This window comes from Rhinoderma darwinii, chromosome 1, assembly GCF_050947455.1.
Source record: "Rhinoderma darwinii isolate aRhiDar2 chromosome 1, aRhiDar2.hap1, whole genome shotgun sequence".
Classification (NCBI taxonomy): domain Eukaryota; kingdom Metazoa; phylum Chordata; class Amphibia; order Anura; family Rhinodermatidae; genus Rhinoderma; species Rhinoderma darwinii.
This window is the reverse complement of record NC_134687.1, coordinates 482,521,636-482,541,655: the sequence shown is the minus strand read 5'-3', so window position 1 is coordinate 482,541,655 and position 20,020 is coordinate 482,521,636. Positions and strand designations below refer to the sequence as shown.

General features: G+C 43.1%; 1 protein-coding gene across 1 annotated transcript in view; it reads left to right on the top strand.

The window, feature by feature from the left end:
• Window positions 1-19,439, top strand: part of PPP1CC (protein phosphatase 1 catalytic subunit gamma) — a 45,146-nt gene extending 25,707 nt beyond the window's left edge. Inside the window, exons 3-7 of the mRNA XM_075834777.1 lie at window positions 5,243-5,473; window positions 7,582-7,686; window positions 8,835-9,058; window positions 10,597-10,731; window positions 18,408-19,439. Coding sequence (XP_075690892.1) covers window positions 5,243-5,473; window positions 7,582-7,686; window positions 8,835-9,058; window positions 10,597-10,731; window positions 18,408-18,497 — 785 coding nt within the window. The 3' untranslated portion in view covers window positions 18,498-19,439. The remainder of the gene's footprint in view (window positions 1-5,242; window positions 5,474-7,581; window positions 7,687-8,834; window positions 9,059-10,596; window positions 10,732-18,407) is intronic.
• Window positions 19,440-20,020: the final 581 nt, after the last annotated feature.

The window sequence follows — 20,020 nt, the reverse complement described above, 5'->3', positions numbered from 1 at the left end:
GGCAGGGAAGGGGGAGAAGCTGTATGATAGGATAGCATCAGACAAAATATAACTCCTCCCACGTAGAATGAAGTTACCGCCCATTTGACAATAATAGGCTCATTAGCATATTTAGGAAAATGGTCCAAAAATTTCAAATCCAACTAGTTTTGTAACACAATTTTCACTGTAATCAGCATGACTGCGCCTGTTAGATTAGTTCAAAATATGGAAGGAAAAAAAGTTAATGTGATTCTAGGTGATGTTTTTGGACATCTGATTCATGCTACTGGGTAAACACACCTGCATACATATTTGGCAACCTCTTCCGACTTTATATGTGTGCGTTTCTTGCACACTGTGAGCAAGACGGAGCTTACAGTGAATGGTGCGCAAACTGGCTTTTGGAGAGCAAACTTTCCAAAGCTGGTTTGCTGACACATACGACCATTACAGATGTTGTGAAGTGCCATAACATCGTTAAAGGGATTGTCCAGTCCCAATAAATTGATGGCCTATCCTAGTAAGCCATCAATATCTGATCGGTCGGAGTCAGACTTCCGGCACCCCCGCCGATCAGATGTTTTGAAGGGGCCACAGTTCTTGTATGAGTGCTACTTCCCCTTCATTTCCATTACGGCTCACACTGTGAATTGCTTACTGACTTGTAGCGGCAGTTCACAGTATTCGTCTTCACCCATTCAAGTCTATACTGCAATACTGTGAACCGCCGCTACAAGTGTATCTGCGATTCACAGTGTGATTAGTAATCGAAATGAACGGGAAGCAGCACTCCTACAGGCGCTTTGGGGCTGCCTGGAGTTGGGCACCCATCGAACAGATAATGATGGCCTAGAAAACCCCTTTAACACCCCCAAAATGACTTATGGAAATTAGGACAACCCCCCCCGGTATTCATTTAACGACATCTGTGATTTGAAATTTGCAGCGTAAAATGGCTGCAGCATATGGCTGGGGTTTGTAAAATCTCACCTACTTGTTTTGCTATCTGCTGCAGACTTTACCTGCGCAACTCCGTAGGTAAAATCTGCAGCAAATTCGCCACATGTAAAATCTCCCTAAGGCTGGGGCTACATGGTGACTTTGGCCGCGATACATGTTGCACTATACCGCAAGTAATGAGTCAATGTGGTCGACCTGCAAGTAACTGCGACACCACATTGGAGATTTCTTGCAACTGTCATGTCGTGGCAACTTGTGCGTTGCAGCACAACCATATTGACTTTTATTACTTGCAGTGTAGGTTACGGGAAATTGTTATATTTGGCCGTGCGACCTGTTTCGCGGCCAAAGTTCGCTGTGTGACAGACGTGTTTTTTACATTACCTAGTGTGTATTTACACAGTGCGGTTTTGCCACATTTTTCCCCCATGTGGCTGAAAAACATGCATTTTTACTGCGATTTTTGAATACACCCTAGGTAATGTAATAAACACGTGTCTCACACGGCAGCTTTAGCCGTGGAACAGGTTGCACGGCCGAAGATCGCTATGTCCCTTAGCCTATGTTACAAGTAATAAAAGTCCAATGTGGTGGTGTGGCAGCCTGCCAGAGAGGGAGCAGATACAACTGGAATAGTTTATTTGCGAACAAACTTTTCTGTGATCGCTGTGACCGGCTGTCACTGCGATCTCCTGACCAGAGACCACTCTGGGTGAAGCTCCGTGATGCAGCTGTCTCTAGACAGCTGTATCATGGAGCTCCTAACCGTCGGCACCCAAGCTCACGCTGGCAGGAGCAATGTGATCGCTGTGACAGTGTGGTCTCCGGTCATGTGATCGTTGTGACTTCATGAGTGGTTGAAGCTCTGAGATAGCTGTATCATTGAGCTAAATGCCGCAGTTGAGCTGCAAATCGGCCAACTGCAGGACATTCTGGAACGTCCTTGCAGGGTTAAGTGTAGACCGCCTGGACAACTAGTCTATGGGCGGATCAGAACTGGTTAAGGCCAGTTTACGCTGGACAATAATTGACCTGATTTAGTAAAGAAAATGTCAATTTAAGTGCGTATTTCGTGGCAATCTCAACGGAGCTGTCAAAATCTGCATATGAAACACACAGGTTTCAGCCTTTGCATTGCAAAGGCTGAAATTCACAGGGAAAAAAAAAAAACACTTTCTCTGCAGCAGACTAAGCATTCTGTGGAGTTTAACCCGTTAGTGACCGGCCCATCGTCGGTCACTAACTGGCCTTATTCCGATAACATAGACTTTTTACGTCGCGGCATCGGAATAAGTAAACAGAGCAGGGAGCTGTCAAATCTCCCTGCTCTCAGCTGCTAGAGGCAGCTGAGGGCTGGGAGCGTCCCTGCTCTGCTGTGTGAGATCGATATTAGTATCGATCTCACACGTTTAACCCCTCAGATGTGGTGCACAATAGCGAGCACCGCATCTGAGTGGTTTTGGAGAGAGGGAGGGAGCTCCCTCTCTCCCCCACCGACACCCGGCGATACGATCGCCGAGTGTCTGTGTCTCTAATGGCAGCCGGGGGTCTAATAAAGGCCCCCAGGTCTGCCTGGAGTGAATGCCTGCTAGATCATGCCGCAGGCATGACCTAGCAGATGCCTGTTCGTGTTAAACGGCCAGGCAGTAATACACTGCAATACAAAAGTATTGCAGTGTATTATAAATGCGATCGCAGAATCGCATATTATAGTCCCCTAATGGGACTAGTAAAAAAGTGAAAAAAAAGTTTAAAGTTAATTTAAAAAAAATGTGAAAAAAATGAAAAACCCAGCTTTTCCCCTTACAAAATGCTTTACTATTAAAAAAAAAAAAAAAAGTTACACATATTTGGTATCGCGGCGTCCGTAACGACCCCCGACTATAAATCTATTACATTATTTAAGCCGCACGGTGAACGCCGTAAAAAAAATAATAAAAAAACTATGGAAAATTTGCGGTTTTCTGTGAATACTGACTTTAAAAAAAATGTGCTAAAAAGTGATCAAAAAGTCGCATCTACTCCAAAATGGTACCAATAAAAACTACAAGTCGTCACGCAAAAAAAAAGCCCTCATACAACTTCATCGGCGAAAAAATAAAAACGTTACGGCTCTTCAAATATGGAGACACAAAAACATCATTTAGAAAAAAAAAAGCGTTTTTACTGTGTAAAAGTAGTAAAACATACAAAAACTATACAAATTTGGTATCGTTGCAATCGTAACAACCCGCTGAATAAAGTTATTGTGTTATTTATATCACACGGTAAACTACGTAGATTTAAGACGCGAAAAAGAGTGGCGAAATTTCAGATTTTTTTTCTATTTCCCCCCCCCCCTTCCCAAAAAAGTTAATAAAGGTTAATCCATAAATAATGTCCCCCAAAATGGTGCTATTAAAAAATACAACTTGTCCCGCAAAAAACAAGACCTTATACAGCTATGTCGACGCAAAAATAAAAACGTTATAGCTCTTGGAATGCGACGATTGAAAAACTTAAAAAATAGCCTGGTCATTAAGGTCCAAAATAGGCTGGTCATTAAGGGGTTAAATTCCACACTGCAAGCTAGTTTCTGCAGAAATATTTTTTTATTCTCTCCCCCCACGATAAATTTAAAAAGCTATACGAATCAAAGAAAAGTCTGCTGCGGATTTCCACAGCTAATCCACCTCGTCTGAACATGCCATTGCTGCCTACTGCGTGACTCTCAATGATGCTCTCCTCCCTGCTGGTAGCGAGATGTCCATCGAATCTGCAATCCGGTTTCAAACTGTACGTTCGTTGGTGGTTTGAAAAATCATGCAGTGCTATTTTTGTCAAAAAGGCAGAACTGTGTTGGACCCCATAATATGGTGCCAATGGTGTTTGTCTGGTGCCAGTGCTAAGTGACCTGGCTTCTGTTTGTTTGTCAATTATTGGATATACACTACCGTTCAAAAGTTTGGGGTCACCCAGACAATTTTGTGTTTTCCATGAAAACTCACACTTCTATTTATCAAATGAGTTGCAAAATGACTAGAAAATATAGTCAAGACATTGACCAGGTTAGAAATGATTTTTTATTTGAAATAATAATTTTCTCCTTCAAACTTTGCTTTCGTCAAAGAATGCTCCTTTGCAGCAATTACAGCATTGCAGACCTTTGGCATTCTAGCTGTTAATTTGCTGAGGTAATCGGGAGAAATTTCACCCCATGCTTCCAGAAGCTCCTCCCACAAGTTGGATTGTCTTGATGGGCACTTCTTGCCTTCCATACGGTCAAGCTGCTCCCACAACAGCTCTATGGGGTTGAGATCTGGTGACTGCGCTGGCCACTCCATTACAGATAGAATACCAGCTGCCTGCTTCTTCCCTAAATAGTTCTTGCATAATTTGGAGGTGTGCTTTGGGTCATTGTCCTGTTGTAGGATGAAATTGGCTCCAATCAAGCGCTGTCCACAGGGTATGGCATGGCATTGCAAAATGGAGTGATAGCCTCCCTTTTTCCTTGTACAAATCTCCCACTTTACCAGCACCAAAGCAACCCCAGACCATCACATTACCTCCACCATGCTTGACAGATGGCGTCAGGCACTCTTCCAGCATCTTTTCAGTAGTTCTGCCTCTCACAATTGTTCTTCTGTGTGATCCAAACACATCAAACTTCGATTCGTCAAAATCTGAGAATCATTACCATGGGGGAGCCAGGGGAGAAGAGTATAGTTTTTCGTTTTTTTGAAAATGTAACTTTAGAGTTATCCGGACATGTGGATTTTGCTACGGATCTGCAGGTAATCCGCTGAAATATTTGTTTTTATTCCCATTTGAAATGAATGGGGAAAATTTGAAACAAATCTGTGTGCTTTCTGCAAACAAAAATTGACGTGGATTTAAAAATTGGCACTGCAAATAACTGTTGTGTGGAAAATTTCTGCAGTATGTGGATGAGCTTTACTCAAAACATCCACTTTGCTGAATCTGTAATTCCCTACATATTGAGTCTACGTACGGAAGATCCCCAGCAAATCCACCAAGTGATTGTAGCCGCCTAATGGGCTTCAAAAAACAGGCTTCCTAAAAAGTTCAGATGGGTGTGGTGAAAGTGGAAGACAAGACCGTAGGCCAAATTTTGCCTGCTGTTTGACTAACACGCATGTCTCCGGTGTTAGGCTTTCAAGGCCTCTGGACAGGGGTTCCGTTCCCCCTTTGTAATAAGCATTTACTGTTTTCTTTTGTACTTGTGTCCCAGCGTTTCTCTTTCTACTTGCTGCTGTGAAGTGGGGAGACTTGTGTTTATTTATACAAATTCTCATTGCAGGTGATATACATGGGCAGTACTATGATTTGCTCCGACTGTTTGAATACGGAGGATTTCCTCCTGAAAGCAACTACCTATTTCTTGGGGACTATGTGGATCGAGGAAAACAGTCATTGGAAACTATTTGCCTCCTTTTGGCATATAAAATAAAATATCCAGAGAATTTCTTTCTCCTTCGAGGCAATCATGAATGTGCCAGCATAAACCGAATCTATGGATTTTATGATGAATGTAAGTATATAAATTGTCTGCTAAGAGTGTTTTTGTTTATCTGGCTTTTACCTAGAGTTTGACATTGGATTTAACCCCTTAGTGACCACTAATACGCCTTTTCACGTCATTTACTACTGGGCTTTAGGCTAGGCTGACGCCTTTTCACGTCAGCCTAGTCTAAGTCCTGCACGGGTCTCCCGTGCAGGCAGGAGCCGGGGCTCTGCTGTCTGATGACAGCTGAGCTCCTGCTCCAACGCCCGCGATCGAAGTTTACTTCGATCGCGGCCGTTTAACCCGTTAAATGCCGCCGTCAATAGCGACCGCGGCATTTAACTTTGTTTACAGAGGGAGTGCGCTCCCTCTCTCACCCATCGGCGGCCCGCGAATGAAATCGCGGGTCTCCGATGGGGTGTCATGGCAGCCGGGGGACTGATAAAAGCCCCCAGGTCTGCCCTGGACATATGCCTGTTAGGACGCGCCGGAGGCACGTCCTAACAGATTGCCTGTCAGATTTACACTGACAGGCAATAATGCTCTGGTATACGAAGTATACCAGAGCATTATAGCAGCGATCGGAACATCGCACAGTAAAGTCCCCTAGTGGGACTAATAAAATAAGTAATCAATGTGAAATAAAGATGATTAATAAAAAGTACAGTAAAAAAAAAAATCCATTTTTTTCCATAAAAAGTGGTTTTATTTAGTAAAAGTGTAAAAAAAAAAAAAAAGTACACATATGTGGTATCGCCGCGACCGTAATGACTCCATTAATAAAGTTAATATGTCATTTAAACCGCAAAGTGAACACTGTAAAAAAAAAACGCCAAAAACTATGGCGAAATTGCAATTTTTTTCCATTGCCCCCCAAAAAGTCATAATAAAAATGAATCAATAAGTCCCATGTACCCCAAAACAGTACCACTCAAAACTACGTCTTGTCCCGCAGAAAACAAGCCCAAAAAATCACTACATTGATGGAAAAATAAAAAAATTACGGCTCTTGGAAAGCGACGATGCAAAAACAAATAATTTTAGTTCAAAAGTGTTTTTATTGTGCAAAAGTCGTAAAACATAAAAAAACCTCTACATATGTGGTATTGCCGTAATCGTACCGACCCATAGAATAAAGGTAACATGTTAATTACGTCGCACAGTGAACGGCGTCAATTTAAAAACGCATAGAACAATGGCGGAATTTCAGTTTTTTTTTATAATCCCCCCCAAAAAGGTTAATAAAAGTTAATATAAAAATTATATGTACCCAAAAATGGTGCCATTAAAAAGCACAACTAATCCCGCAAAAAACAAGTCCTCATACAGCTATGTAGACGAAAAAATAAAAACGTTATAGCTCTTTGAATGCGACTATAGAAAAACGAATAAAATAGCTTGGTCATTAAGGCCTAAAATGGGCTGGTCACTAAGGGGTTAATGTCAATATAAGGCCGGATTCACACGAGCGTGTGCGTTTTGCGCGCGCAAAAGGCACTTAACAGCTCTGTGTGTCATCACCATATGATGCGCGGCTGCGTGATTTTCGCGCAGCCGCCATCATTTAGACACTGTTTGTAAACAGAAAAGTACTTGGTGCTTTTCTGTTTACATTCATAGTTTTACTGCTGTTGCGCGAATCACAGAAGTGCTTCCGTGTGGTACGCGTGATTTTCACGCACCCATTGACTTCAATGGCTGCGTGATGCGCGAAAAACGCAGAAATGTAGGACATGTCGTGAGTTTTACGCAGCGGAGTCACGCTGCACAAAAATCACTGACAGTCTGCACGGCCCCATTGACTAACATAGGTTCGTGTGAGGAGCGTGAAAATCACGCGCGTTGCACGGACGTATATCCCGTTCATCTAAATAAGCCCTAAATGTAATGGGGATGTTATGCCATTAGATTGGCTGGCTGAAGTGTAGATCTCTGCAGTTCTATTAGAACACATGGTTGAATTAGAGACAGTTTGCCTCATTCTTCTCTAGTATGGAATTGGTGAGAAAAATGGCAGTGAATCATCATGTTTTATACAAATTGTTTGGCAGCTTAAATTTGCCACCTGGTCTTTATATGAATATACAAATGATTTCCTTTTTTTTATTTTTTATTTTTATTTTTTTCTCTTTTAGGTAAACGAAGGTACAATATTAAATTATGGAAAACCTTTACAGACTGCTTTAATTGCTTGCCAATCGCAGCAATAGTAGATGAGAAGATTTTTTGCTGTCATGGAGGTAAGTTTTGAAAAAATAGTAACCTTCTTAGGCATTATGTACACGGCAAATCCACGTGTATTAAGCCTGTACAACGGCACATGGAGTCCCTACAGTGCTTTATTAAAGACTCGTAGATATGGAACATTCCACAAACATGCAAAGTTAAAGTAGGGGTCCATAGACTTCAATGTTAGCCATATTTTGAATCCGTGTTGTATGGATCCATACGGAAGGCCTCATGCACACGAACGTAAAAACGGCCGTAATTACCGGGCCCATAGACTTCTATTGGCCACTGGTACCTCCCCGTATGCTCACATCACCCCCAAATCACCACAGTGAGGGTATGTTCACACACTGTCTTCAGGTGTGTTTCTGGGCATAAACACCCCGGAAAAAACGGTAGCTGAACGCCTACAAACATCTGCCCATTGAATTCAATGGGAAAAACTGCGTTTTGCTCAGACGGGGCATTTTTACGCCGCCATTTTAAAAAAAGACTCGTAAAATGTAGCATGTCCCTTCTTGAGCCGTTTTTGGATTGTTTTTTCATTAGCAATAGAAAAACAGCTCCAAAAAAACGCCTTAACGTTTAGGCTGGGTTCACACGACCCATTTTCAGACGTAAATGAGGCGTATTATGCCTCGTTTTACGCCTGAAAATAGGGCTACAATACGTCAGCAAACATCTGCCCGTTCATTTGAATGGGTTTGCCGACGTAATGTGCAGACAGCCTGTCATTTACGCGTCGTCGTTTGACAGCTGTCAAACTACGACGCGTAAAAATACAGCCTCGTCAAAAGAAGTGCAGGGCACATATAGTGCAGGACACTTATATACATTACATGCAGGACACTTCTTTGCAACGTAATTTGAGCCGTTCATTGAAGTCAATGAAGAGCAGCTCAAGATTTACGAGCGTCAGATGCCTCGCATATTACGAGGAGGAGCTTTTACGTCTGAAACGACAGTTTTTTTTCTCCTGAAAACAGTGTCTTTTCAGACGTAAAAGCCTCATCGTGTGCACATACCCTTACAGCTTTAAAAACGACTGAAAATCAGAGGCTGTCTTCTCTGAAAACAGCTCTGTAGTTTTCAGCCATGTTTTTGACTCGGTGTCTGTCTCCGGGTATGTTCACACACTAACAAATTGTTCTTTGCACAGGTTTATCTCCCGATCTTCAATCAATGGAGCAAATTAGGAGAATTATGCGTCCTACTGATGTTCCAGATCAGGGTCTGTTGTGTGACCTGCTTTGGTCGGATCCTGATAAAGATGTTTTAGGTTGGGGTGAAAATGACAGAGGTGTGTCCTTCACATTTGGAGCAGAGGTTGTGGCAAAGTTTCTTCACAAACATGACTTGGATCTCATTTGTCGAGCTCATCAGGTATGTACCTAACCTAGATTTGGATTACTCTTGTCCAACATATTTCTAATAGGACATTGTTTATCTAATAAAGATAATGGGTTCAACGTACTGTTGTATACAAGGCTCTCAAGAGCAGTACGTTTCTTAGTTCTTTGCTCTTAGAAGAAAAGTGAACAGGATTTTCAGAAATCTATTTAATTTTTTTGCTAAAAACAAACGGCTGCAGCCAGATGTTAGTTTAACCCCTTAGTGACCAGCCTATTTTAGACCTTAATGACCAAGCCATTTTTTACGTTTTTCCATAGTCTCCTTGAAAGAGCTATAACTTTTTTATTTTTGCGTCGACATAGCTGTATAAGGTGGTTTTTTTTTTTTTTTGGTTGTTTTGTTTTGCAGGACAATTTGTAATTTTTATTAGCACCATTTTGGGATACATAATCAATATATTCTAACTTTTCTGGGGGGGGGGGGGGGTTTGCCACACTTTTTTGCGTCCTAAATTTACGCAGTTTACCGTGTGGTATAAATAACACTAACTTTCTGTTCAGCGGGTTGTTACGATTGCAGCGATGCCAAATTTATATAGATTTGGTATGTTTTACTACTTTTACACGGTGAAAACACTTTTTTTTTTTTTAACTAGTCCCACTAGGGGACTTCACTATGCGATTATCCAATCACATTTATAATACGCTGCGATACTTCTGTATTGCAGTGTATTATGCCTGTCCGTGTAAAACGGACAGGCATCTGCTAGGTCATGCCAGAGGCATGACCTGGCAGGCATTCACTACAGGCAGACCTGGGGGACTTTATTAGGCCCCCGGCTGCCATAGAAAACAGACTCGGCAATCTTATCGCCGGTTGTTACTGGGATGAGAGGGAGCCCCCTCACTCTCCAAAACCACTCAGATGCGGCGCTCGCTATTGAGCGCCACATCTGATGTGTTAAACGGGTGAGATCGATACGAATATTGATCTCACCCGTTCGAGCAGGGACGCCCCCAGCCCTCAGCTGCCTCTGGCAGCTGAGTGCAGGGAGATTTAACGGCTCCCTGCTCTGTTTATTTATTCCAATGCAGCGCCGTAAAAAGGCTATTGCATCGGAGTAAAGCTTGTTAGTGGCCGCCGTAAAAACCCTATAGGGCGGTCACTAACTGGCTAAAGTATCTTAAAATACTAGAGTACCTACGTGCACAACGTTTTGGTTTGACAATTTTATAGCGCTTTTGGTATCGGTGGAGGTTTTATTTTTTTTTCCCCCTAGACGCAGCTTTTTCTATGTATGGTGTATTTTCCATGGAGTTAACGAAGGTTCGCACGAGTTAATAAACGTCTGTACAAAAAACACTAAAATAAAAAATAACTTAAACAAGCATCAAACACATGCCATTTTTTACATGGGTATTAAGGAGGCCTTAGGAAATGGACTTAAAGATTGTCTGCACAGTGGCAATGTCCTTAGTTCTGTACAACGTTTGATCTATAATTGACTGATTCTGATATTCTGTCTAATTGTATTTAAATAAAGTGAATTAATTTGTTTTTAACTGTAGGTTGTTGAAGATGGATATGAGTTTTTTGCAAAAAGACAATTGGTAACGCTTTTCTCTGCCCCAAACTATTGTGGAGAATTTGACAATGCTGGAGCAATGATGAGTGTAGATGAAACTTTAATGTGCTCCTTCCAGGTACGTAAACAAATGCCTGCGTGCTTTGAAAACCTCAATCTGTCAACTTTGATATTTAAAGGGAATGTGTCGCGAATTAAAACTTCTTTTTTTTTTTTTCAAGTGTCGTTACTTATTTCTATTATATTTTTTAAGTTTTTTTGCTGTATTTTTTTTTTTTCTTCCATATGGTGGAAAGTATTAAAAATCAAAAAATAATTTGACGTGTTTTCCTATGTTGGCCACCAGGGGGGAGCACTTCCCAGAATTACAGCAAGCTGAATAAGGCAAAGCAACCTGACTCACAGCTGCTGTAAATGTGGGAGGGAATCTCACCCCCCCCCTCCCACAAGCCAGGGGTCTTCAAATTGCTAAGCAGTGTCCGGCAGCCATTTTGGGTGTGTTATAGGACACGCCAAAAGGCTAAGGGTATGTTCACACGCTTACTAAACAAAGGGAAAACAGCTCATGATTTTCAGCCATTTTTAATCAAACTCGCGTTTTTTAACGGACGTTTTTGGAGCTGTTTTTCTATAAAGTCAATGAAAATCTGCTCCAAAAACGTCCCAAGAAGTGATGCGCACTTCATTTTGGTGGGCGTCTTTTTACGTGCCGGTTTTGGAAAACGACCACGTAAAAAACGCCCTGTCGGAACAGAACGCCATATTTACCATTGAAACCAATGGGCAGATGCTTGTAGGCGTTCTGCTTCCGATTTTTCAGTTGTAAACATTGTGTGTGGCCTTACCCTTAGGGCTTATTCAAACGAACGGGATATACGTCTGTGCAACGTGCGTTGCACGGACCTATATTAGTCTATGGGGCCGTGCAGACAGGTGCGTGATTTTCATGCATTGTGAGTCCGCTGCGTAAAAGTCATGACATGTCCGTTCTTTGCGCGTTTTTCGCCCATCACGCACCCATTGAAGTCAATGGGTGCGTGAAAACCACGCATGTCGCACGGAAGCACTTCCGTGGGACGCGCGTGATTCGCGCAACAGCGGTGAAAAGGATGAAAAACAAAAGCACCACGTGCTTTTCTGTTTACAAACTGAGTGTCATAATGATGGCGGCTGCGCGACAATCTCGCAGCCGTGCATCATACGGGGCTGACACACGGAGCTGTTAAGTGGCCTTTGCACATGCAAAACGCCGCGTTTTTTGCGTGCGCAGAAAGCACACGCTCGTGTGAATCCAGTCCCGTTTGGATGTTTGTAAACAGAAAAGCACGTGGTGCTTTTCTGTTTTCATTCATCCTTTTCACCGCTGTTGCGCGAATCACGCGCGTCCCACGGAAGTGCATCCGTGCGACATGCGTGGTTTTCACGCACCCATTGACTTCAATGGGTGTGTGATGCGCGAAAAACGGTCAAAGAACGGACCTGTCGTGACTTTTACGCAGCGGACTCATGCTGCGCAAAAAACACGGACTGTCTGCACTGCCCCATAGACTAATATAGGTCCCTGCGACGCGTGTGAAAATCACGTGCGGCGCACGGACGTATAACACACTCGTGTAAATGAGCCCTTAGAATGATGAAAGTTAAGTGAATGACTTTTCAGTTGACCGGTTCACACGCCGTGTATTTGATAAGTTTTTTTGCACATTTTACGTGCAAAAAAACGCATTAAAAAACGCTTGATTATACTTCATTTTGCGTGTTTGTGGGGATTTGTGTGTGTGTGTGGTGTGGGGGGGGGGTGCTTGCCGCTGCTTCTTCAAAACAGCTGTTATATCTGCTTCTGGGAAAGCTGGGTGGCCACCATTACCTCTCTGACTGGAGTGTGTTTAGGGATGTGACTAATGAACCTCTCACATTGCAGTAGGAGGGGTAATGGTGGTCACCCAGCTTTCCCAGGCCCCTGAACGGTAAATCTCTCGTTGTACTGAGACTGTTTGGGGATGTGACTAATGAACCTCAGTCTCAGCACAACTAGAGAGATTTACCGTTCAGAGCTTTCCCTGTACAGTTACATAGTTTGTACGGTTGAAAAAAGACACATGTCCATCAAGTTCAACCAAGGGATGGGAAAGGGGAAGTGGGATGGGAAAGGAAGTAAAAAATTTCTACACATAGCAGTTAATATTTTTTTGTTCTAGGAAATTATCTAAGCCTTTTTTAAAGCCATCTACTGTCCCAGTTGCATCATGTGTCCTTCATACAGGGGGGCTGTTAGGGGGGGGGGGCCGTCAGGGGTCACGAGAGCGGGGGTCTGTGAGATAGAGAATGGGACAGACAGACACACACACCTTACCTGCAGTGCAGCTGGTCTTCATGATGGCGCCTGCTATCTCCCTGCAAACAGCTGCTCTGCTCTGTATGACTCTGACCTGCGTCTGCGCAGTACAGAGCCATAGAGCAAAGTCAATGGAACGGCTCCCGTTCATTGACTCCTATGCACTGTTGCTGCCGTATTCCATCTCGGTATGTGTCGTTAATCGACACATAGAGATGAAAAAAAAATGGCAGCCCCCATAGAGAAGTAAAAGTTAGAAAAAAGAAAAAAGTAAAACACAAACACACAAATAAAATGTTATTTTAATAACATACTAAAAGCAATATTATATATAAAAAAAAAAATTTTCCCCGACACCCGTCCTTTAAAGCAAATTGGAAATATTGCACCCACCTTTAAAGGGGTTTTCCCATGAAGGACATTTATGACATCCACAGGGTATATTATAAGTGTCAGATGCGGGTCTTCCCTCTGGGACCAAGCACCGATCTCTAGCATGGGGCCCCCTAAACCCCATTCTAGTTTTTTCTGCTCACTCTGCCTCCCGGCCACTTCCTGATTGAAGAGTCTGTCACCACATTATAAGTGCCCTATTTCCTACATAAGGAGTTGGGCGCTGTAATGTAGGTAACAGCAGTGGTTTTTATTTAGAAAAACCATCTCTTTTTACCACGTTAACTATTTTAGCTTTATGCTAATTAGTTTCTTGATGCCCAAGTAGGCGTATTTTTACTTTAGATCAAGTGGGCGTTATACAGAGGAGTGGATAACGCTGACCAATCGGTGTCATGCACTTCTCTCCATTCATTTAGACAGCGCATAGTGACACTGCGTTGTTCACTATGTGCTGTATTATACTGACACATTAACGTTACTGAAGTGTTTAGACAGTGAATAGACATTCCTTCCAGCCAGGATGGGATGTCTATTCACAATCCCGGCACTTCGTTAACATTTCTGTGGTACTTACAGCAGAGCAAAGCGTAATCTCGCGAGATCTCGCTGTAAATGACCGGTTACAGCGAGATTACACTTTGCTCTGCTGCAAGTACCACAGAGACGTTAACGAAGATTTTGAATAGACATCCCGTCCTGTCTGGAAGGATTATTCACTGTCTAAACACTTCATTAACGTTAATGTGTCAGTGAATAAAAGTGTCACTATGCGCTGTCTTATACTATGCGCTGACTAAATGAATGGAGAGAAGTACATGATGCTGATTGGTCAGCGTCATACACTCCTCTGTACAATGCCCACTTGGTCTAAAGTAAAAACACGCCCAGTTGGGCATTAAGAAAGTAATTAGCATAAAGCCAAAATCGTTACGAATGTGGTGAAAATAGATAGTTTTTCTAAATAAAAAGCACTGCTCTCACCTACATTATAGCACCCTTCTTCTTATGTAGGGAATAGGGCACTTATAATGTGGTGACAGTATCTTTAAGTGGTCAGGAGTTACGGAAACGGTGTAACTCGCTGAGCTACTCTGTTTCCGTAACTCTCATAGTAGCGAATGGCAGTTACGGAAGCAGCGTAGCATGCCAGTAACGCTGTTTCGGTAACTACTATTCAGTTCTCTGAGTTATGGAAACCGCGTAGCTCAGTGAGTTACGCTATTTCCATAACGCCTGACCATGTAATCGGTAAGTGGCTGGGAGGCAGCATGAGCACAAAAAGCTAGAACGGAGCTTAGGGGCCCTGCTCTAGAGAGAGGTGCAAGTCTCAGAGGTGAGTCCTGCATCTGTCTGACATTTATGACACATACTGTGGATATGTCGTAAATGTCTCTGATGGGAAAACCCCTTTAATCTGTGCTTCTCTCTCAACCCTTGGAATCTATTACCCGGGAGAGACATTAGATACATTGAAACCATTAATGGATCATCTGTCCACTTTCAAACAATTTTTTATTTACTTAAAACTATCTGGTTGCTCAAAAGATTAATAAATTACTTTTGCTGAATTGTTACATTTTACTTTTTTTCCTTGACAGAAGAAAAAAAAAAATACAGCCTCTTGGTTTTTTTTCCTTTTAAATCAAGACATGTGGAAAACACTAACTGATTTAGGGCTTATTCAGATGAACGTATAATACGTCCGTGCAACGCGCATGCTTCTCACGCGCCTCGCACGGACCTATGTTAGTCAATGTGGCCGTTCAGACAGTCCGTGAGTTTCACGCAGCATGTATCCGCTGCGTAAAACTCACGACATGTCTTATATTTCTGCGTATTTCGCGCATCACGCACCCATTGAAGTCAATGGGTGCGTGAAAATCACGCGCACCACACGGAAGCACTTCCGTGGGACGCAGTAAAACTATGAATGTAAACAGAAAAGCACCACGTGCTTTTCTGTTTACAAACGTGTCATAATGAGCCGGCTACGCGAAAATCATGCAACCACGCATCATATGCTGCTGACACACGTAGCTGTTAAGTACCTTTTGCGTGTGCAAAACGCACACGCTCGTATGAATCCGGCCTTATAGTGTTAAGTGACTAAGGCTGGGTTCACACTGAGTTTTTTTGCAGGTGGAAATTCTGCCTCAAAATTCCGTTTGGAAGTTTGAGGCAGATTTTCCTCTCCCTGCACGCCGATTTTCGCTGTGTTTTTCGCCTGCGGCCATTGAGCGCTGCGGGCCTAAAACGCCACGAAATACGCTTTCTCTGCCTCCCATTGATGTCAATGGGAGGTCAGAGGCGTAACTGCGCGAACATAGGGCATGTGCCTTCTTTCTTCCCCGAGCTGGTTTTACCGCTCGCGGGAGAAAACCGCCTCCGGCTTCCATTTGAAATCAATGGGAGGCATTTTCGACCGGTTTTGCAGCGTGGTTTCTGCGTAAAAAAAAAAACTCCCTTTGAACCCAGCCTAAGGCCCATGCACACGACCGTACATACTCCCGTAATTACAGGCCCATAGACTTCTATTGGCCACGGGTACCTCCCCGTATGCTTACGGGAAGGTGCCCGTGCCGTTGAAAAACAGAGAACATGTCCTATTTCAGGCCGTAATTACGGCACGGGCAGCCCATAGAAGTCTATGGGACTCCCGTAATTACGGGTGACTACGTGTGTGCACCCGTAATTACGGGAGCGTTGCTAGGCGACGTCGGTGTATAGTCACTGTCCAGGGTGTTGAAAGAGTTAAACGATCGGCAGTAACTGTTTCAGCACCCTGGACAGTGGCTACCGATCACAATATAGATAAAGCTGTAAAAAAAAGACACGTTCATACTTAACCAGAACTCCCTGCTTCTTCCTCCAGTCCGGCCTCCTGGGATGACGTTACAGCCCATGTGACTGCCGCGTCATCCAGGGAGGTCGGACTAGATGTCAAGAGAGGGACGCGTCACCAAGACTACAGCCGGGTAAGTATGAAATTCTTTTACTTTTATTACGAAAAGGGCTGTCCCTTCTCTTTATCCTGCACTGATAGAGAGAAGGGGCTGCCGATTAGTGCAGTGCAATTTTGCAGCCAAAAACGTGCCTGTAAATACGGGTGGAATACTGGTGACACCGGACCCGTATTTACGGCCACGGGTCCATAAATACTGGTGCAATACGGGTCGAATACGTGTGACCAAGGACCCGTATTTACGGGTGGACAAAAATACGATCGTGTGCATGAGGCCTAAGGCCTCATGCACACGACCGTGCTCGTAATTACGAGCACGGCCGGCCACGGGCAGCCGGCCGCTTTTGCGAGCCGTGCTGCCATTATAAAGTATAGCAGCACGGCCCGTAAAATAGAACATGTTCTATTTTTTTAACGGCACGGGCACCTTCCCGTGAGACAGCCACGGGTACCTTCCAGTTAACAGAAGTCTATGAGCCCGTTATTGCGGGTCGTAATTACGACCCGCAATAACGGGTGTTTTTACGGTCGTGTGCATGAGGCCTTAAGGCTGTGTTCACACACTTTTGCAGGAGAAATTCCGCCTGCAAAAACTGCTCCAGATGTTTTTTGCACAGTGGTTTAACAAACTCGTCAAAACACTCGTCAAGGTGTTTTTTAGGTTTTTTTTTTTTACCCTTTCTGACTGATCTTTTTACCACGACGTGTTTTTTTTACTTGCGGTAAAAAAAACTCGTCCAACTCCCATTGAAATCAGCCATTTTCGGGCGTTTTTTGACTAGTTTTGCGGAGCGGTTTCCGCGTCAAACTCTTCAAAAAAACCTGTGTGTGAACAGTGCCTAACCGTTTCAGTACCCGGCTATTTTGAGCCTTCAGGATCAGACACCGTTTAACGCGTGCTAAAAATGGCTAAAGGGCTATAATTTTTTTTTTTCTTGTTGGGCTAACGGCGTGATCTTTGCTATGATTTTCTTAGGCCTCATGCTCACAACCGTAGCCATGTGCACGGCCGTGATTTTCGGGTCTGCCCGCCACGGATGGACATTCCCGAGCCGCCCGCAAATCGTGCACATGGCCGCGGTCATTATTTTCAATGAGCCTGGACCTCAGAACACGGCCGTAATAAGACATGTCCGTTCTTTCTGCGGTGCGGGCTCCTGGGCCATGCACGGACCGTGAAATCCAAGGTCGTGTGCATGTCCCCATAGGAATGAATGGGGCCGCAATTCTCCTGTGGATTTTCGGGGGAATTGCGGCCGCAAAAGCACGTTCGTGTGCATTAGGCCTTATACAATGCATGTTTTGGTGTTTGTTTTTTTTAAATAGACCTGTTTGTGATTATCATTGTCAACTGTAAACCTTTATATATTACATGTATATTTTAGGGTAACTGGGTCAGGGCTAGAGTTACGACCATGATTGCCTGTGGTGGGGATGTTTTTTGGGCAGGTATTTGTGTATTAAGTTATTTTGCACTTTTATTTTACTCGTTTATTTTATTCTTTAACACCGTTTTTTTCCACTGTAGTGCAGCCCCAGTTACAGGGGAAATCAGCCCTCTTATGACTCATCACTAATAGGGCTGGTGCTGGGTCTAGTTGGATCCAGCAGCAGACTGCCACTAACCGCACCTGGCGATCATGTGACCAGTCACATGATCACCAGGACCAATAGAGCCTCTATTCTATACACCGCAATCAAGCTGCTTTCTTCTCAGGGGCACTGACTGCCGGAGACCCGACACTCCGCTGCTATAAACCCGCGCTGTAAATACTCTGTCGCAGGTTTTAAAGACTCCGTCCGCTGGATGTTTTATTTACAGCTGGCAGTTGGGAAGTGGTTAATGTTTCACTTTTGCGTTTTTTTTTTTTTGTTTTTTGTTTTTTCATTTAAAGTAGGAACAAATCATGGCATAAAAAAGATCTCCTGTACCTAGCATGAAAGCAGGCTAAATGCATAGGAATACTGGATGTTTTCCCATCGTGGCAGTTACCACTGTCACTGGTTATTGATGCATTCTGTTTAAATATTGTAATGATGTGATATGAGAAACTGAATGATTTTAACTTACTGATTTAAGGTTTATATATTTCTTTACCAGATTCTAAAACCTGCAGAGAAAAAGAAGCCCAATGCAAGCAGACCTGTAACGCCACCTCGAGGCATGATAACGAAGCAGGCAAAGAAATGAGTGTTGTCCTCTCCTTGGACTTGTATTATAGTATATAATCACTTTTTTTTTTTTTTAATTGTGGAATGTGTACTGGTTCGCTCCATCTAGATGTTGGTGGCTCCTTTTTTTTTTTTCTCAACTTTTTTTTTTTTTTTTTTTTTCTTTTGCTTCCTTTTTAATGAATTGTATTTGCTGCAGCGCTCACTATTTTTGTCGTGTTTTTTTTTTTTGTTTTTTTCCAGTCTGAAAGCACATACTGTTTTGCTCCTAAAATGGTTTCCCTTCTGCCAGTGTTAACTGTACACTCCAGGTCTTATCTTAAATTCATGTAGCTTTGTACAATTCATATTATAACTGTAAATGCTTGTTTACTACTTTAGTACTTAAAGAGGGCACTCAATGGCTGGTGAGACGAAGATTGTCACTGCTATAATGCATATTGTTTATACAAACCACTGTGAACTTTTTTTTTTTTTAACTTGTTTTAAAGGGATATTCTTTTAAAGTCATGTCCAATTGTATAGCCATTTTCAATATTAATCTCCCTTGACTTTGCCAGCATCACTGGTTTGATGTATATTTAATTAAAGCACATCTCCCGTACTGTAATCTTTAAGAAAATAATGGCTTTAATTTCAAACTGTTGTGTTCAATTTCCTAAAACTAGCATCTGTATCAGTGTATTGCTCATGTCTTCCACCGCAGTGAAGTCTGACTTGCGTCTGTAGTGTTTGCATGGTTACTGAAAAATAAAGAGCGAATGATTACGAAGACATAATATGCACTTCCTAATGGCATTACAACATGGTGACTTGTTTTAATATGGCCCTAAAGGCATAGTTACCGCTCGTTAAGATATAGGAATTAGGATATGCCAAAATTGTCACTTTAATGTTTACCAGCCCTTTTTTTTTTTTTTTTTTTTTTTTATTTCTTAATAAAAACTTTGTTGGAGCCAAATGTACAGTATATTTATTTGTTCGATTTTCATGGTCCAATGACATTTTATCGCACATACTGTTAGGATGGATCACACGTAGCGGAAAAATCTGTCTTTTTTTACCACACTCAGAAATACATGGGATAAATCTCCAATCTTAACCCCTTAACGCTCCAGGACATACTATTAGGTCATGGTAAGTGCATCGTTCGCGCTCCATGACATAATAGTATGTCATGGAGTAAACACGGCGCCGTTCGTGCGGGGCGCGTGCATGAGCTGTGATAGCTGCTGTTTCCGACAACAGACTATCACTGCTCAATGTGCCGGGACCGATCGCGGTGGTCCCCGCAGATTTAACCCCTCAGAAGCCGCATTCAATAGCGATCGCGGCTTCTTAGGGGTTAATCCGCCATCGCCGGCCTGCTACACAATAGCGGCCGGCGATGGTGACTATGGCAACCGGACACCAAAAAATGGCGTCCGGCTATGTCATAGACGGAAGCCTAGTGGGTCCTGACAGAGTCAGGACCCACTATGCTTGCTGTCAGTGAGTAGCTGACAGTTCTAATACACTGCACTACGCATGTAGTGCAGTGTA